General features: G+C 39.0%; 3 protein-coding genes across 7 annotated transcripts; all 3 read left to right on the forward strand.

Moving 5' to 3' along the window:
- Positions 1–55: 55 nt before the first annotated feature.
- On the forward strand, positions 56–3,216 carry LOC131784711 (uncharacterized). Its single transcript, XM_059101539.2, has 2 exons — positions 56–1,561; positions 2,592–3,216. Exons 1-2 carry the CDS (start codon positions 238–240, stop codon positions 2,804–2,806), a joined length of 1,539 nt encoding a protein of 512 aa, XP_058957522.2. The 5' UTR covers positions 56–237; the 3' UTR covers positions 2,807–3,216.
- A 2,804-nt stretch (positions 3,217–6,020) lies between these two features.
- Positions 6,021–7,310, forward strand: LOC131784262 (5-hydroxytryptamine receptor 1-like). Its single transcript, XM_059101063.2, has one exon. It carries the CDS (start codon positions 6,021–6,023, stop codon positions 7,308–7,310), a length of 1,290 nt encoding a protein of 429 aa, XP_058957046.2.
- Positions 7,311–9,698: 2,388 nt separating this feature from the next.
- LOC131784675 (octopamine receptor beta-2R-like) lies at positions 9,699–16,299 on the forward strand. 5 transcript variants are annotated; one of them, XM_059101487.2, is made up of 2 exons: positions 9,699–9,820; positions 14,952–16,299. In XM_059101487.2, the coding sequence occupies exon 2, from the start codon at positions 14,977–14,979 to the stop codon at positions 15,970–15,972; it is 996 nt and encodes a 331-aa protein (XP_058957470.2). In that variant the 5' UTR covers positions 9,699–9,820; positions 14,952–14,976; the 3' UTR covers positions 15,973–16,299. The 5 variants fall into 5 exon arrangements, with proteins under 5 accessions (XP_058957470.2, XP_058957479.2, XP_066021271.1 ...); XM_059101496.2 differs by lacking the exon at positions 9,699–9,820 and adding an exon at positions 12,190–12,304; XM_066165174.1 differs by lacking the exon at positions 9,699–9,820 and adding an exon at positions 12,333–12,462.
- The last annotated feature ends 1,665 nt before the right edge of the window (positions 16,300–17,964 follow it).

Genomic DNA, 17,964 nt, shown 5'->3' on the forward strand with positions numbered 1-17,964 from the left:
GCTAAGCAAGGAGTAGCGGTTACAAAGTCATTTTTGAAACAAACGCGCGCGACATTGCGCGCGACAAGCGCGTAGTAATAGCTGCCCGCGAGCCTTACAATGAGGAATTTGCAAGATTTGGGCAAGTATAATCATGATAACTTTCTATAAGCATATTCTTTCAGCATTGGGTGGATAGCAAGAGCCAAGAAAGTCGGTAAACCATCACGAAATTAAGGAACTATTTTGAAAATCCACATGTTCACAATGATTAGCTCATCAGCTGTGTGTTCGGTATTCTTTACTTTTGTTTCCTTGATCGCCCTGTCAAAGTCTCTCAGATCGAAGGACGTTTGGATTAAGGACAATGTATTTACCGAAAATGAAATTCGGGACATGAAATCTTTGCTAAGCCAAGATGAAACGGTGTGGAAATTTCAGCCTAGAGAAGATAACAACTTAGCGATTGCTGGACGAACGAAGAATTTGTGCTCCAAAGCTTGCTACAGTTGCTACAGTTGGTCCGCTAATCTGACATCTGTTACTTTTAAGAGCTCCTCTTCTTGGAGAAAAGTTTCAGACACGTTATCTTCGCATATTGGAATAAAGGGAAAATGTAGAATTTTGTCGTTAGAAGGAAAAATCAACATCAGAGCTGGGCATACTTGTACGGAACGAGCAAGTGTAAGTGACAAAACTGTGAATAGCTATATCGCTGTAATTTTTCTTGTGCAGAATTCGAGGCGCAACGCTTACGGTGAGCTTATCGTGTACAACGAGGGTGAAATAATCAAAGCTGTATATCCGAAAAGAGGCAGGCTGGTGATCTTTCCTGCCTCTCTGGAGCATGTAATCAAATCTCCAGCGATAGACATGTCGGAGAGATTATATTGTATGAAAATTCACTTTTTACTTTCAGATGACCAGAGACATTCGGCGGTTATACAGGAAACATTACCTGGAAACACTGTAAGGAATGATTTTAATCCTCTAATGGTTTTCCCTAACTTTAAACTTTTGACCAAAACTGACACAACCCCAGATGGAACCTTAGATATTCAACAATTTGTCACTAAGAATTTCACCACAAACAGTGGCCTTTCCATTGTTGTTTTGGATGGTATTCTTTCTCTCAAAGAGCTTGATGCCTTGAGGAAAACGGTTGAAACTAACGGTTACAGCGATAATGCAGCTGGCATGGACAGCACAGATCAGGTACAGTGGATCATGGCATTTGAAATTGATGACTTTGTTCAGACCTCACTATGGAATGTGGTCAGTCAGATTGTGACCTTTGTCTCTGGGAAGGAAGGTTATTTTCCTTATGACATTGGATGTAATAATATTCAAGCGACAGACACAACTACAATTCATATAGATAGTGAACTTAATGAAAGTGAATTCACACTCCTGATTTATCTCAATGAAGACTGGACTGCAAATCATCATGGCGAAACTGTCTTCTTTGATGATATGGAGGGGAACGAGGTAATATTTGCAGTAAGGCCAAGATATGGACGTGTTGCTATTTTCCATGGATCAATTCCACATAGTGCGCGACCACCCCCACTTCTTATGGAAGGTATGGTAACAAATTGAACATAATTACACAGGTTATGAACTCAACTATTGCTCTTTGGGAGTGTATTGAAATAAGTTTACTGAATGCACTCTGTAGGAAATGCAGTGGCTTAGTAGCTAGTGCACTAGACTCCAGTTGAGAGTTCAAGACTTGGCAAGGTCAATATGTTGTACTATTGGGCAAAATGCTTAATTTTCAAAGAACTTCTCTATACACATGAGTTAAATGAATTGTCAGGGAGGCCCAACAAGTTATTAGGTGGTTGCTCCATTGTTAAGGAGTTCTCTAGGTGCAGTTTTTGTGCTCTTAGGCAAAACGCTTTACTTTCAAAGAGCCTCCTCACACCCAGGAGTATGGATTGTCAGGGAAGTCTAACAAGTTAGTAGCTGGTTGCTTCATGCTTAGGAAACCAAAATGAACTCTGTGTCTCTTGGCTCAAGAACCTTACCTGAACACACTTAGGCAGCATAGTTATTACTCAACTTTTTTTATATCAAGAGTTGCTAAGTGCCAAAATTTAGAAGATGTCATTGATTATGGACATCACTGTCTTAGTATTACTATTACCACCAGCATCACTTACTTGGTGTGTTAGCCACAAGGTCACAAGTTTTTCCTTTACTAGAGAAGGCACAATAAATTGAAAAAGGAAGTACTATCTTGATTTATTGTACTTTCTTTGAACTACTAAGGGCAACTGGTGAACTTCATGTAAATAAAGAATTTTTGACCTGGAAAGGGACAGAATTAATGTTTCCTTTTCTCATGCAAGGGAAGGGGTTGGGGAAGGTGCAGAAGTTTATGTTCAGAAATGTTTCTTTTTTGTAATCACCTTAACCTGTTCCATGTTCTCAGTGAGTGGAAACAGTTGAAGGAGTGGGTTAGATATTTGCAGATGGCTGCTCTTATGAACCTGGTGGTCAGCCTTTACTTTTCAGTGAAACCTGTTAAATTCCTTTTTTTTTTTAAAGTTGATGTAGTCATGGCTGACATTTCTTGAATTTATTTTTTATTTTTTATAATTTGGTAGGTGCAAGGTTCAGTTTTGCAGTCAAATTAGCAGCATCTGAAGAGACTGCAAGAAAAAAGGCTGATTTGTTGGATATAGATGTGCTCTATGAAGCTTTAGAAGTTTTGCAAGGAGAAGAAGCAGACAAATTGGAAGCAATAATCCATGATATTGAGGATGGGAAAATGGATAGACAAACAAAAGAAACTATAATTAGAAAATATGAAACACATTAAGAATTGCATAAAAAGCAGCTGATTAAATAGTGTCCGAGAGTTAATGGCTTAAAGTTGTTCAGAAAATTATAGGTGTAACATATTTTTATGTAAATGATATTTCCTAATGTCCGGCAATTAAGTGTGTTACTTGAAACTGCAGCTGTCGACGAGGCTTGAATTTACATTTGAAACACTGAGTAATTTTAAATGTCGCTCTCGCCAAAACAGAAAACAAAGTTGTTTAGTGTTAACAACTGAGTTGAAAACGTAAATTGGCCACTGTTAAGAGTTAAAAGGCTGACGTTTCGAGCGTTAGCCTTTCGTCAGAGGGATTGGTTGAGTTGTGGGTTGTGTGTGGGTTTCTATGCAGAAAATGGAGCTACGCTATTGGTGGGAATATGGTGACGAGAAAACAAGAATAAATTAGTTGAATGAAAAGCGCTTGTTCATACCGTGGGGATTAAGAGTGCCGATTTGGAAGATAAATTTTACATTTTTTTTTACATTTTTTCGATCTACGCACTGTTAAGGAACCTAGCTCTGAAACACTTCTCCGTGTAGCCGAACTAGTAACTACACTCAATTGCTTTTCATTCGGTGCTAACTGCTACAAACAAACTAATGGCGTCGCCATAGATACTAAAATGGGACCCAGCTACGCCAATTTTTTCGTAGGTTTTATCGAACATCAATTTTTTAGTCAATAACACGGCCCCAAACCTGAACTCTATGGCCGTTACATCGACGACTTCATCGGCGCTACCTCCTCTAACGGAGAGGAGCTCACTCAATCTATAACCGCCGTCAATTCCTTGCACCTGGCTCTTAAATACACCTGGGAATTTCCAACACTTCTTTGGCTCTTCTGGAATTCAAAATTTCAATTGAAGGCAACGGTTTATGCACTAGTGTTTACTACAAATCTACAGATTCACAAAGTTACTTATTGTATTCATCTTCGCATCCATCACAGGTCAAGAATTCCATACTTTTTCACAATTTCTCAGACTTCGTCGTTTATGTAGTGACGACTCTGATTTTTCCAAAAAATCAGAGTCAATGTTTCAGTTTTTCGATAAACGTGGCTATCCTGCCTCTGTCGTTCAAGTGGGCCACCACCGTGCCCAACAAATTGATCGACAGTCAGCACCACAAACGGCTGAGAAGGAAAACACTGACCGCATTCCATTCACACTCACATTTCACCCTTACAACCACCCAGTTAAATCTATTATTCTTAAAAACTTTAAATTACTCCAAAACGATTCAGAGACTAGCACCATCTTTTCGCAACCCACACTAGTTTCATTCAAACGTAACAAAAACATAGGCAACTTTTTGGTCAATAGTTCATTTCAAACCAATGACGAATCTGATACTTTCAAATGCGCTCGCTCACGATGCAAAACTTGTCCTTTCATTCATAACGCAGAGAAAATATCGGGACCCAAGGGACCCATTAAGATCACTGATCACTTTACGTGTACCTCTGCTAATGTCATTTATTGCATAACTTGCACTTACTGCAATAAGTTATACATTAGTGAAACAGGAAGACGACTAGGTGACCAATTCCGAGAACACCTTCGCGACGTAGAAAGAGATGACAAGGACGCATCCAAACCAGTCGCTAGACTCTCCCTAATCATTCTAATCAACAAATGGCAGTTTGTGGTCTTTCCCTACATCTAGGCAGTTCGGAAAGCCGCAAAACGCTAGAACAAAAATTTATCTTCTAAATCGGCACTCTTAATCCCCACGGTATCAACGAGCGCGTTTCATTCCGCTAATTTATTCTTGTTTTCTCGTCATCATATTCCCACCAATAGCGAAGCCCAATTTTCTGCATACAAACCCACACACAACCCACAACTCCACTAATCGCACTGACGAAGGGCTAAAGCTCGAAACGTCAGCCTTTTAACTCTTTACGGTGTCCAATTTACGTTTTCAACTCAGTTGTTAACACTAAATTACCTGTTATACTCTCCCACCGATGCAGCACCATAGTTTCTTTAGAAACTTACCCCCTTTAGAAAACAGGGTCGTTTCCATTCCAAGTTATCTCATTTATCTGGAAGGCACTTCACTTAATTGTTTGTTGGTTTTCGCCTTAAAGCTCTTTATTTTAAAGAAGCCTGCCTGTGAATTGAAACAGTATTATTTAAGATCTGCGATGGACTCGTAGAAAAGTTTGCATTTCTTCTATGGACTTAGAAGACCATCTTCATTTCATTTTCTTTTTCCCCTGGTTCAGAGAAGATTCGGCAAAAAAGGTTGAATAGCCACATGCAGTAAAAAAAAGGGTTTCTTGCAGCAAATAAAGGGCAATCAACTCTTTATGTCGTTGCTAGGAATAGGAAAAATTCAGTAGGCTGTACCTTGGTTTTCATTGAGTTTGACTCGCAACGCATGCTTGCGTGACAGATCTAGGCCCCGCCTAGGAAAAGCTTAGCGGTCCGCCTCTTTGTGAATAGGTTATTTGATAGATCACCACTTAAGAAAAAAATGAAATATTTGTTTCACTTCCTGTTTTCACGGGCCTTAAAAAAAGGCCATTGGGAGAGGAATAGTCACTCAAGTTATGTTTATTTTCATTATCATGCGAAAGAACATTGACTTCTTAAAACTACGAGCGAAAACAACGCCGACATCGCACTAAGCGTTTAATGGGTTTTTAAGTGCACATGGGGTAAAGAAAATAAGTAACTGATTCATGGAAAATTTAGTTAAACTTCACGTGGAAAACGGATATTGCACGAATCACTTCCTGAGATAGCGGTTTTTCGCGTGAAATCAACGTTGGGTGGAAACTTTTCCTATAGAAATTGATAAAATGATCATGATGGAATCGTCCAATGTATTTGCGGATCGTTCAGTATACCTACATGTGTTTTCACCAAATTAATTAATGGAAGTAGATTGCATTCAGATGTAAAAATTAAAAGCATGAGCCCGATGTTGAGAAATGCTTCTACGATGGGAAGCATTTCGGCTGGAATTCGTTGGCGAACTACAAGTGGAGTAATACATCAATTCACGATTTAACATCTCGATTTCTTATCAACGTTTGCGGAAACGTGACCTTTTTGTAATGGAAAAAAATTGGCATGCAATCAGTGCCTATTACAACTGGCAATCAAAAACAAATAAAACCCTTAATGGCCATTTAAGAGCATTTAAAAACATTTGTTGTCCATAAACTGGACGCAGCAGTGCATGGAGAATGAAAATGGACAATTCGACACAGGGGACAACAGATTACAAAATTGCTACGCTTGTACTTTACGCTACGATTCCGCCCATACCATGGAACACTTCAGACTATGTTAATGACTATGCTGCTCCTATGCCGCCTCAAGATCCGATCAGCTCCCAATTCGTCAAAGTTCTGAGAGGGATTTTCTTCGTATTGTGTTTGATAGAGAACAGCCTTGCCCTCTATATTCTGTGCAAGAACGTTCGAATTGGTCGCAACAAAACATTTTTTCTCTATATGTTGATCAGCATAGCTTGCGCTGATATTTTAAAAGCTGCATTTATTTACCTAATGACCTATGCCGCATTTTCTCCCCAAGCTGAAGACGTTTGGTCTTTTGGCAATGCTCTGTGTAAGATGTACCTTACCTTCTCTGAAATTGCTTCCAGGGTTATTGCGCTTATCTTAGTCGCTCTAGCCTGGGACGCCACACGAAATTCCTCCTCCACAGGTCGAAAGGAACATACTAAAAAATTCAGTGCAATTATGATGTTTTTCCTGTGGGTGATGGCAACAAGTTTCTCTTCCATCTACTTTGTGTCCAGCGGGGTTTTTCACAATGCACGTGGAGTAAGTCCGGAGGGAATAATAATAATGATCATCCAACTTGATTTCGCTTTTGACGTCACTGTAAACTTGATTCTAATGATTCTATGTGTCGTCGTGTTCTTCCGAGTTAGACGAAGGAAGAAGGAAATGAATGCACTAGCACGATCCACAAAAATTGCTTACAAATCAAATAAAAAACCACAGAGGAGGGATGATGACGGCATCGAACTGGATCATTCGGGAGAGTGGTGCGACGAGAAGCCTGATGAAGGAGAAGTGACACTGATCTGCGAAGGCCAAAAACAGAGTCCTTCAAAACACCCCCCGGAAACCGGCAGAATTGTTGATGTTGGAGATGGACAGAGTAACACCAGTCAATCTGCCTGGGAACAGGAATTCAAAGAAACGCGAACCGAGGCAAAAATCGTGGTTGCAGTGTCACTTCCTTTCATCGCTCTTTCCCTTCTGCCTTATTTGATGAATTACTTGTCATATTCCCAAAACGTGTACATTTCGTTTTGCGCACAGATGGCTGATGCGATGTACGGGATCATTAAGCCGGCTATTTACGCCTGCATCGACAGGGAATTCAGGAAAAGGTACACACAACTGTCTCCATTGGCTTGCTGTTGTTTAAGGAAGATCTGTCGCGGTTCATCACAGCAAGGTGTGGCAGCTGAAAACAGCCGCGCTACGCAAGAAGGGAGTGTGTAACTATCAAACAGATGACGGAGGCAAAACTATTTAAAGAAGACTCCCCAGTGTTGTTCATAAGAATCGCCAAAGAAAAAATTAACCATACTTAGTATTTCTGTGTATATGCAAGAATCTTAATGAAAATGCGATTGAAACAATTTCAGCAAAATGGTTGGGCTTCTGAGACTTATGCATTTGATAATCTTATTTATTTTACTGTGTCAATTGTTTTAACCACTTTAATTTGGATGATAAGTTTTTTCTGTAGGTTGAAATAACCGTGCAAGTTAGGTCTGGGTGCAGGCGATCACTGTTAAATATATATTTTTCTAATACCCTGATTCTTTGACTAGGAGCAAGCAGGATATATACAACAGCAATAGCGACCTAAACAATAACTTTGTTTATAGCATTAGCTCCAACATTAAGGGTTTAGTTTTTGCAATTGTGGAAAAGTAATGAAACAAAAGCGAAAAAAAGTGAAAGTAATGAATTCCTAAATTTCAAAATGTTATTTCCTAATTGTAATCCATTTCTTAATTGATCGACGTATTTCCGGCTTATTTGCAAAGCTTCATAAATTATATAGAATGACCTAATTTCCCGCACGCGAAGTTATCATCGTTGTTCTATAGAAAAACAATTTTGTCATGATCACTTACACGGGTCAAAATGTCCAATTGTGATAGACGCTCACGCAAATAAAGCTTCATGTTGTTAATCAGTGAAGAGCAAAGAGCTTGCGAGGTTGATTTTTTTGTCCTTAATTGCTATATCTTGTCAAACCTTTCACTCCCAAGACTGATCTCGTTTGTAATTCTCTTTACTGTCTGCCATACGATTCTTGTAATGTTAGTTCTGAGATTTTGGTATTGGGTCAACAAATAATCCTTTCATTAATAGTTTCCTTCATTCTCATCACTTGTCTGCCTAATACTGTGTTCAAGATGTAAGGAGAAATTCTGTTTTGGCCTCTCACGGGAGTTAAAGGGTTGAGTCCTTAATTTCCTTAGCCTTTTTCTCTTTATTTTAAAATGAAGACTTTGCCAAGAATTTTACTGTTTATTTCCTTTCGAATTCTGTAAATTTCTCCTTGCATCACCTCAATTTAAAAAAAACCAGAACATCTGTGTAGGTATTTAAACCCTTTAGTTTTATTTGTTTGGTTTGTGTAGGAGAAAAGCTCACCATTCAGAACGTTTGCTAAAAAAAGTTAGTCAGTAAGGCTTAAGGTCTAAAACGAGAGGGAAAATTAATCCCTGCATCATGCAAGAAAGTGCCATTTGGACCGTGAAAAGATGTCCTTCTCTTTAGCGAGATCGATATATCAGTCTGATTAAACTTTCGAAGGAAAAGCTAACTCACAACCTAATCGATTATAAGAGATTATGTAACCTCCCCCCCATCCCTCCCTCGCTTCCCTCTTTTTACAATATTTTTGGAAACGTTATGTCATCGTTGAATACCCTGTCACGTGGTTTACTAACTCTGAGATAAAGAAAAACAGAGACTTTGGCCCGGTTTCCCCAGGAATAAATATTGATCCTATATAGGTTACTTGGTGTCCAACAGCGAGACTATCCCCGAATCAAATAAAATCTCCGTATGAGTCTTCTTTCACAATGCGTCATCAATACGCATACGTTTTAAACAAGTCCTCTATGAAAGAGAATTCCACGACAAATTTATGTTTGGCGTTTTTATTGAGTTTTAGATTTTAAAAAGCAATCATTTTCAAGTTTTCAGCAGCAGTAGTCCAGTAACAGGTTGAACAGTCGAACAAACACACATAACAATGCTATCCAGCGGTCATAGAGGTCAATTAAGAGCAACTTTCTAGTTTTGGTCTATGTAAGTTCTGATTGCTCTTGAACAGCAACCTTGTTACCAGGGTCTCTGTTCTTCCTTCGTGAGGGGAAGAAAGACCCTTGGAACGAGGTTGGAGCAGACAGTAGAGCCTGCTTTTGTGCAATCTTGACTTGGAGAAAGTTCTAAATATGAAAAAGGATCGTCATATGATATGGCCATAAACAGGCTACTTTATAACCTCGTACATTTTCTCTTCCGTTCCGCCATGTTGATCGGGGAAATAGAATGGTACCATGCGTCTTGATACCATGTGACCCGGCCCATTTGATCGCGCATATCCCGCGGAGAATGTCGCGCCATTGGTCTCTAGTCAGACATCAAGGACGATTAAACCATATTTCTCTTTTAACATGTTAAATGCAATTTTCTTTATACCCGGAAACGAAAATTTCGATCAGTTTATAGGTTTTTTTCGTAATTGGTTTTGTCTTATTTTTAATTTGTTACTTTTGTTTGTACAAAAAAGAATGGATATCACAGATTCCGGAGGTTCCATGGTCAGCTGATCTGTAGTATATAAACCGAGTAACCAAGCTTGGAACATGATATATTTGATGATAACTTGTCGGCTGCCACTTCACGAGACGCCGGGTTTATTTTTTTTACTGGAACGTGCAAATTTGCATCAACTTGAAGGAGGAATCGGCAGAGATTATTCTGTAAGTATGCTTCAGCCTTTATCTCTCTCATTAAGTCTTTTTGTTGGTATCTTTGTGGCTTTGTAGTCAACTATCAGATGCGATTACCAGACGATTTTGATGGAAAAAATTCCACTTCGGCATAAAAGAAGCACTGTAGTCTGAGTGTTTCTTTGAGTAAAAAAAAAAAACGTGCTTCTAAGATGAATATTATCCTTGAGGCAGAAAAAACTGGAGATATGATGCCTAAACGCTTTGTTTGCCGATCGAAGATTCCTTTCCGCCCTCATGCAGAGTTAGTCTTTCGCAATACGCCGTTTTCGTGATGTAACGCTACTCTTCTTACCGTGACAACATAAAGACGTAGAGAAGATTATTTTACAGTAGAACTACGCGCCCATTTAAATGTTTTCGAGTACGTGAAATATCCTTACCCCCGAGCGATCCTGCATCAGCTAACTTTTCACTTAATTCTTTGAAATATTTAAGCCACTGTTTACATGAGAATGCCGGGAGAACCCGTGTCGGATCTAGCCCGAGACAACTCGGGTGGGCGAGTTATCTGGCCTCGACAAGATAAGCTTGTCAGACGGGAAAATTTTTCCTCATATCAACACTTCAGCTCGCTAAGCAAGCCGGAATAAAATCTCTTATCGTTTCCATCGGTTCATATTGAGCGTTCGATCCTATTCACGTGTTTATTTGCGCTATACAAGCCCCAAGTTGTTTTTAATTGTTGTTATCGTTCACCACTATGATAGATGTGAAGCCTGTCAGGCTGTTGGGGGAAATGCTGATGGGTGCTGAGTGCATCTGTTAAAACTAACAACTTCTTGGGAGCGCTCTGTAAAATTTTCTCGATGGCTAGATGGGGGGAAGGGTTGTCTCAGCTACCCGAGACCACTTAACTAAGGCCTCGCGCCTTAGGTTTGGTAGAACAAGTGTGACACGGTTTATAAATACTGGAGTCTTTGCCTTTGCTTAGATCAACGTTCTGCATCCTACCTTCATTGTTCATTCTTAAGGTTAATTGCGTGTCAAAGGCTAACCGGGACCAACAATCAAAATGTTCTGAATTTTTCCAAGAGAGCTTTAGTGTTAGGATCATTTGGAGATGTTAATCGGAGGCGAGGCGACCTTAATTACGTTTTTTTTTTCACCGTCAAATCCAACCGGTAAGGATCTTAGTGATTTGACCTCAACAGTTCTTGAGACTTCGAAAAAGGGCTTTATAATCTAGTTAAAACTTTGTACCTTCGTAGTCTACAATTTTAAAGCTTTTATGATTCACATGCTAAAGTATTTGTTGAAAACAGGTTGGTAAATTGCCAGATCAAAGCGGACATTGAGTTTAACTTAAGTCTTGCGGTATTTTGATTAGTAAAATTCCGCTCATGTGGCATTGCGGAGGTCTCAAATCTCGTGTTGTGCGTTGTTTGAGTTTTTGAAACCTACGATGCAAGGTGAAACGAACACTTTTACAAACGCGTTGAGCAGGTCTTAAAGAAATGCAACGTGAATAAGGGGATGTAAATAATCGTTTAATTTTTCTCTTTTGTAACGTGGGAAATGGAGGTGAAAACGTTCAAAGTCCAAATCAATTTCGCAGTTCGCAGAACACACGTTTTCTAGCGAGCTACGACAGACGCGAGGCACGCGCAAAACACGAAACCTGCGCGAGGTTAGGAGCGTGTGATAGATATGACTTTTCTCTTTGCTTTCGTTTCCCGCTTGTCTAAGCTGGCCTGAGGAGACAATATCATTGTTGGAAAGACTCCCAACATGCCACCATTTGAACGAGCTAAATTTAGTTGCGGTGTTGTCGTGAAAGAAAAGACCCTTGCAGAAAACTACTAATGGTATTTTTGTTAGAACACCACTGTTTCAAATTACTACTTTGCCTAGTTTTAAGGACTTCATTTTTATCATTGTGTTTATTTTTAACTCATTTCAATTTAACGAACAGAACAACGCAGGTCAAAAACTCTCCCTATATACTCAACCTATCAGAACAGTCCATCAAACAGCATTGATAATCATGATATTAGCGATACGGTGCTTCTGTAGTCACCGTATTACTGTCTCCATATAAGTGCCTTTCTTTTGTCTTTATTGAGTTTAGGTCTAGCAATTCTGAGGAATCAAATAAAGCGATTGTAAGTACCTTTCACAGACTCTAGACACTGAGAAAAGTTAACCTCTGAGTACTACCCCAAACCTGCACGATCGTATCAACAACTTTTATGTCCCAAAATCATAAGCCTGGACCGAGCCTAAAGATTTCGAGTCTTCTGTTTTTAAGTTGTTTTTCTGGCCTACAGTAGTTTTTTTTTTTTGTTGTTACCACATTTTTTACCATATTTGCATTAAGAGCGGTCAAGAGCCTAAGTGGAAAACACATCGATCAAACGCAATGACTAAAATGGAGAGCAAAATGTCCAAACATAGTGAAGATAGTGTCGAATGAACGCCCTCAGGGAGCTCGTTACCATCCACTTTAGACAGGTATTTTAAAAATAGATAACGTAATGTCGAGGAAGTTAACGTTTCCCGGTCTCGCGCAGTCAGTTTAACCACGATATCACTGGCTACGAACCTTATCGAATCAATAGCTTGGAGGTGTTTTTTGTATGCGCATGCTATTTTTTTTAGCGCATCATAAGGTATGGTGGAAATTGATGTTTTGTGGTCTTTCATTTAAAGTATTGCACTTAAGTTATCGAACCATTTGCATCGATCTGGCTAGTTCATACAACTTAAGAAGCAGAGTTTCCCTGCAATCTAAGAATCATCCGGAAATGTCCAACAGGGTCTTGTGTTTCATTGGCGTTCTGTTTAGCGTCTGCCTAAGCTCGTTCTACTGGTGTCCGCTGAATTTACAGGTTTGTTTCATTTCTAGAAGATATGGGAAGTCAAAGTTAGGTTTTTAACCGTATAATGTCCTTATTGAAATTGCTTGTCGTTTTGCTGTAAGCATTTTTTTTTGTTTTGCCATTTAAAGCTTCACATGGAAATATTTCCATGAAACTCTTGTAAAAAATGGAAGAATCAAGATTTTAACCCAGAGATATTGATTTTCTTCGGGCTTCCTATAATTCGTTAATTTACGGCAAAGTCGGTGGATATGGGCGGTCATAAATGCCCGCAAATATCAAGGTTGATTGTAAAGATGCTGTTGTTATATATAAGAAGTTCCCTGCTCTCACACAATACTATTTTTGTGTGTTTTCCATCTAATATCAACCAGAAGTTTCTATTCGCTATTTGGTTCAACACGATCGGAATGCTTCGGAAAATTGCGCAAATAAATCTGTCAAGCTTTAATAGACGATGCATTTGCTATCTAGGACTATAGACACAACTTATGTCTTAACTTTACGTCTGCAGAGTATTAATTAAGAAGATTGGTCTAATTTCCCCGCTTAAAGAAGGGAGCATTGACCTTAAAACTTACTTATCATTAAATCAAATAGTATTTCTCTATGTTTGTGTTAAAAAGGTGATCTTTAGACCGTCTGAGAGAGAGATAAAAAACGTATTTGTAGAAGATTCTGTTTCCAGTGACCTGGCCATAATTTGCATAGTTTCACTTTCAACAGGTTTAAATTCCTTGCTGTCAACTTTCTCAGAAGCTATATTAAGACTGATTAATCGATAGAGTTTTAACTTTCGTGTCCTGAGCACCATATCCGATTCAGGCTTTTTGACGCTTTCGCAACCACATCTGAGGTCATTCGCTGGTTTTCAACTGAAGGCAAGTGTAAACAAAAGGGTTAAAATATCTAAATCCTTCCTCCCGCATTGAACTAAATTAGTTACAGCATCACAGAGGAGGTAGCCTGGATAACACTATCATTGCATTCGTGAAGGATTTTATGACGACAGCTGTCATGCACCCACCAGACGGTTCTAAGTCCTGAAGTCGCGGCATGCTGAATAAGCGCCCAATTTTTTTTTCTTTAGAAGAGTGCATTCATTTGAGCGTGTTATCTAGTCATGGTCAAAATACAGAGAGCAGTCGACACCTAAAGTAGCAATTTGGTGCATTAAGCTTTCACAAAAGTGATTGAGGACTTAGTTGTCACCAGGAAAAGGGAAGATTCTTTAAGAACAGATTTCTCCGACATTTCTAATGTGCAATTTAACACTTGAGAGGTTAATTTCAGTTTGAATGGATTTTCGTGACCTGGGAGTTAAATTACTGTGACTGAATATTTTATGCATTATTGGCGTTAATTCAACTTAAATTTCATAGTTTTGCAATACCTTTTCCTTACTTTTTCAAGCGTACCTTGTGCTTATTACATTCGTGCAGTTTTATTACGCGCATGCGAAAAAACCCGGCCGGCTTAGTGCGAGTTTAGAAAGCAGTTGAGTTTGTAAGCAGATACACGCGGTTTATTTCTAATAGTATGAATTTGAATGAATTTTCAGGTATCATAGCAGGTATTATGCTTAAAATCAGCCCGTGGTCAAGTCAAAGACGGTCGAAACGCTAACTGGCCAATTTGAACAAAATTTTATTGAAATCACTCACCGGAAATGTATATCATAGTACCATCCAGAATTCCAGTCTAATCGTAAACAACAGCTGTAACGAATAACTTTAATGGCCTCGTTGGCTCAATACTACCCACGAGCTTAAAACCTTGAAAAGGAAAAAGCGAATTGGTAAAGAAAACCTCGATTGGCGCATGCAGGGTTATTTGGAGGCCACCTGATTTTGCTCTCCATGGGAGCTTCACAATTTAGTTCGTCTAAAAAAACAACAGACTTCCCGAAAAAAATATATTATACGCCAGACCAACCAAACAGGTTATAACCTCAATGTTGACCATTGTGAATGGGTCGTTTGTAATGTACAAGATGCGTGACCTAACTTTACCATAATAGGCTTAGTGGGGTCGCATTCCCAGGGGCCGAACTAGGGGTATAAAAATCATTGTTTGTTCAAATACGCAAGCATTAAATCTCAGATTGCCGACATTGTCGCACTTTGCATGCATTTTCTCTGACCGGTAGATTACTCTTGGTAAGTCATACTTCGATTTTCTTTTCGGGTGCAATGCAGTTATATTATATGACAGAGCGAAGGAGTGTTTTTTGAGAAGGTGATAACCTGCTAACTGAAAGATTTTTTCAATCGTTACAGAAACTTCCTTGAAGAAGCGGTTAACATGAACAACACTGCAGAGCAAGACCAAGGCGTCACAGAATCGCCTATTCCCCTGCCTTCCAGCTTCGTGTATCCAGTGGCGACGTGTCATATCTTAATTGTGGCTGTAGCTGTCATTGGCAACATCATGGTTTGCTCGGCTATACTTATCAACAAAAACCTGCGCAAAATGCCCACAAATGTCTTTATTTTCTCCTTGGCGTCATCGGACCTTCTCACAGCGACCCTGGCAATGCCATTTGACATAGAGGGGCTTTTTCTGGGATGGGTTTGGAACCATGGAGAGGCGATATGCAGGGCCTGGATCACGTTCTACCTCATTACCGTTCCGACCTCGATTTTGACTCTCTTGGCCGTGAGTTTGGATCGCTACAAAAGCCTCAGCGATCCTCTCAATCGTTATCGCCGCTTAGGGTTCATGACTCATAAGAGAGCCATCGTTATTAGTCTGATGATCTGGCTTTACAGTATCCTGTTTGCCTTACTCCCTATCATGGGCTGGCGAACAGCACGGAAGTTCGTTCAATTCAATGTGTGCTGGTTTCCTTTCCCGCCGGTGTATAGTGTCCTCAGTTCTACCGTGAATTTTATTCTACCGCTGACAATCGCCTGTGGCATTCACCTCAAGATTTACCGCCTGGTATGTAGGCAGCTGAAGAATTTCAACACAAGTCAACGCGCTGAGAACAACGACAGCGAGCCCTCTGAAGGAGAACGGAAAATTTTTTTTAGAAACGTCCGAGCCTTTAAGACGACTACAATGTTTGTGTGCGCTATCTTCCTTTGCTGGGTTCCCTACTCATCTGTCAGCATTGTTGCTGTTTTGTGCGAGTCATGCGCAGCAGCAATCCCGAGTGAAGCCAGGGTTGTTCTTGTAATGATTGGTTATCTGAACTCGGCCTTAAATCCATTTCTGTTCGCTTTCCGGAGCAAGCGATTTAAGGCTGTTTATCCAAATGTCTTCGGGTCTCCTAGACGAGTTGCTCGAGTAATGTAAATCTTCACTGCACCTTTCAATTCTCCATTTATTCCTGAAGTGACCAGAACTACTCAGTCCGTGTTTATTTAGATAAGATCTACTAGTTTGTCTAGACTGAGTAGAAAACAAAGTTCCAATGGTTGCAACAATACTTGAAACTCTCTTTCAATATCAATTTCATAATCAACACCAATCGATAGAAAAAAAAATACTCAGGATATCATTAACCCAAATTAAACTACAATTGCAATAAAGGCTTGAAGATTATATAAAGGTAAGCCAGAGCAAATAGTCATTGTAACAATAAAAAAGAATTGATGATAGTCAACTAGTTCAGTGATTCATAACAAAGGCCAATGATTTTGGAATTTTTTTCCTACGTTAACAATTTCGACAAAAATGAGCATTTCGAGTCTTTGTTTGTTTGTTTTGTTGGAGACAGTATGACACTAATCCTTCATGTGTGAAAAACAGGCGAAATCATACATTGGTAAGACTCAATCAGGCCAGCTCTCAAAAGCATTACTCCTTCTGTATGAATCCAACGCAAAGTATTTCAAGATTGTTGCAAATTAAAAGCCATGCCGCTTGCGGCAAAATTTGTCAGTTCTAAACGACTTGCGTTTCTTCTAGACCGATTGGGTTTGCGTGCTATGTGCAATAAGATTATCCTTTAACGAACTTGTCCTCGCAATAATTGCAAATAAAAGCATTTCGAAAAACTTGGCACAGATTTCTATTTGTATTTGATATTTGTTTGTTTGTTTTGGATATGCAGGGAGGAGTCGGTCATGACGGAGTCTCGATCTCGCGTGTTCCTTTGTTTGTGGTTATTTTTCGGTAAATGCCCTCACCTTGGGTGAGTTCAGTTTTCCTTTCAAACGATTCTTTGGGGTTTCAAATCTCCGACCAAAAAATGCCAGACACTAAAACAGCTCTCATTTAATAAAACACTTGTCATTCCTGTTATTTGGAATTACATCATAATTTTTTCCAGAAGTTGCGAGCAATTTAGTTAAACATGATGACAATTCCAGAAATACAAGGAATGAATTCCAAACCTTCTGGTAAACATCTACCAGTTAATTACAGATTTCTACTTTTCCAATACAATGTTTGGATCATTTTTATTATCAGAAAAAGACGTTAAGCGTTAAAAACTGATTTGTATTGTCTGGATGCGAAAATTCTTTTCCTTCAAGAAATTTAAGTTACACTTATTTACAAACTGACTCCGTCAACTTATATAAAACGAAACCATGCAAGCAATCTTCGCAGTAATACGTATAACCGTTGCGAGACGGAAGCATTCTTTACAATTTAATAATGCTCGTTTTAACTCTAATGCATAGTTTGTAGAATTAGACATTTTTGATTTTATCCTGACTTGGGTTAAAAATAAACCGTCCAGGGACAGAGAGTACTTTTTGTACTCTTGTTATAATCTTTTAATTATAATAAGTTGTAGATTGAATTAGATTTTATGTTAACCTGACTTCGGGTTGAATATACACCGTCTAGGACAGAGTATACCTTGGTATTCTTTCCTTAATCTTCTTACAATTATTGTAGAATAAATATTGGAAACCCAGACAACGGTTTAAAAATAAACCTTCGTGAGAGCAGAGAGGGTACACATTAGTGCTCTAGTTTTAATTTAATTATTTCTAGGATAAGACCGAATGCACCTTTGCGTTCTTATTTAATCTTCTTACAATTATTATTTGAAGAAATACATTTTTTATCAGTTACCTTACTTTAAAACTGTCATCGTCTCCGGATTAAAATAAACCGGTGTTGCAGAGAATAATCTAACATCATGCTGGTTTCGCATGATCTAATTATACGATCATGCCTACATTATGTATAACTGAATAAAGTTTGAGAACACAAATCCTTGTTGTTGCCTTTTCAACTTAGCAACCTTTTCTTTCGATCAAATGTGTTGAAAAACGAAAGACATAAAAACAGCACAGTCCTCCATACCTGATGGAAGGACAGAGAGTAAAA

This window comes from Pocillopora verrucosa, chromosome 4, assembly GCF_036669915.1.
Source record: "Pocillopora verrucosa isolate sample1 chromosome 4, ASM3666991v2, whole genome shotgun sequence".
Lineage (NCBI taxonomy): Eukaryota > Metazoa > Cnidaria > Anthozoa > Scleractinia > Pocilloporidae > Pocillopora > Pocillopora verrucosa.

Bases quoted from the DNA above. Each gene is read 5' to 3' on its own strand.
- LOC131784711 (XM_059101539.2), top strand. From the start codon at position 238: ATGTTCACAATGATTAGCTCATCAGCTGTGTGTTCGGTATTCTTTACT. The intron at 1,562-2,591 runs GTATGGTAACAA...ATAATTTGGTAG, and splicing joins ACCCCCACTTCTTATGGAAG to GTGCAAGGTTCAGTTTTGCA.
- LOC131784262 (XM_059101063.2), top strand. From the start codon at position 6,021: ATGGACAATTCGACACAGGGGACAACAGATTACAAAATTGCTACGCTT.
- LOC131784675 (XM_059101487.2), top strand. From the start codon at position 14,977: ATGAACAACACTGCAGAGCAAGACCAAGGCGTCACAGAATCGCCTATT.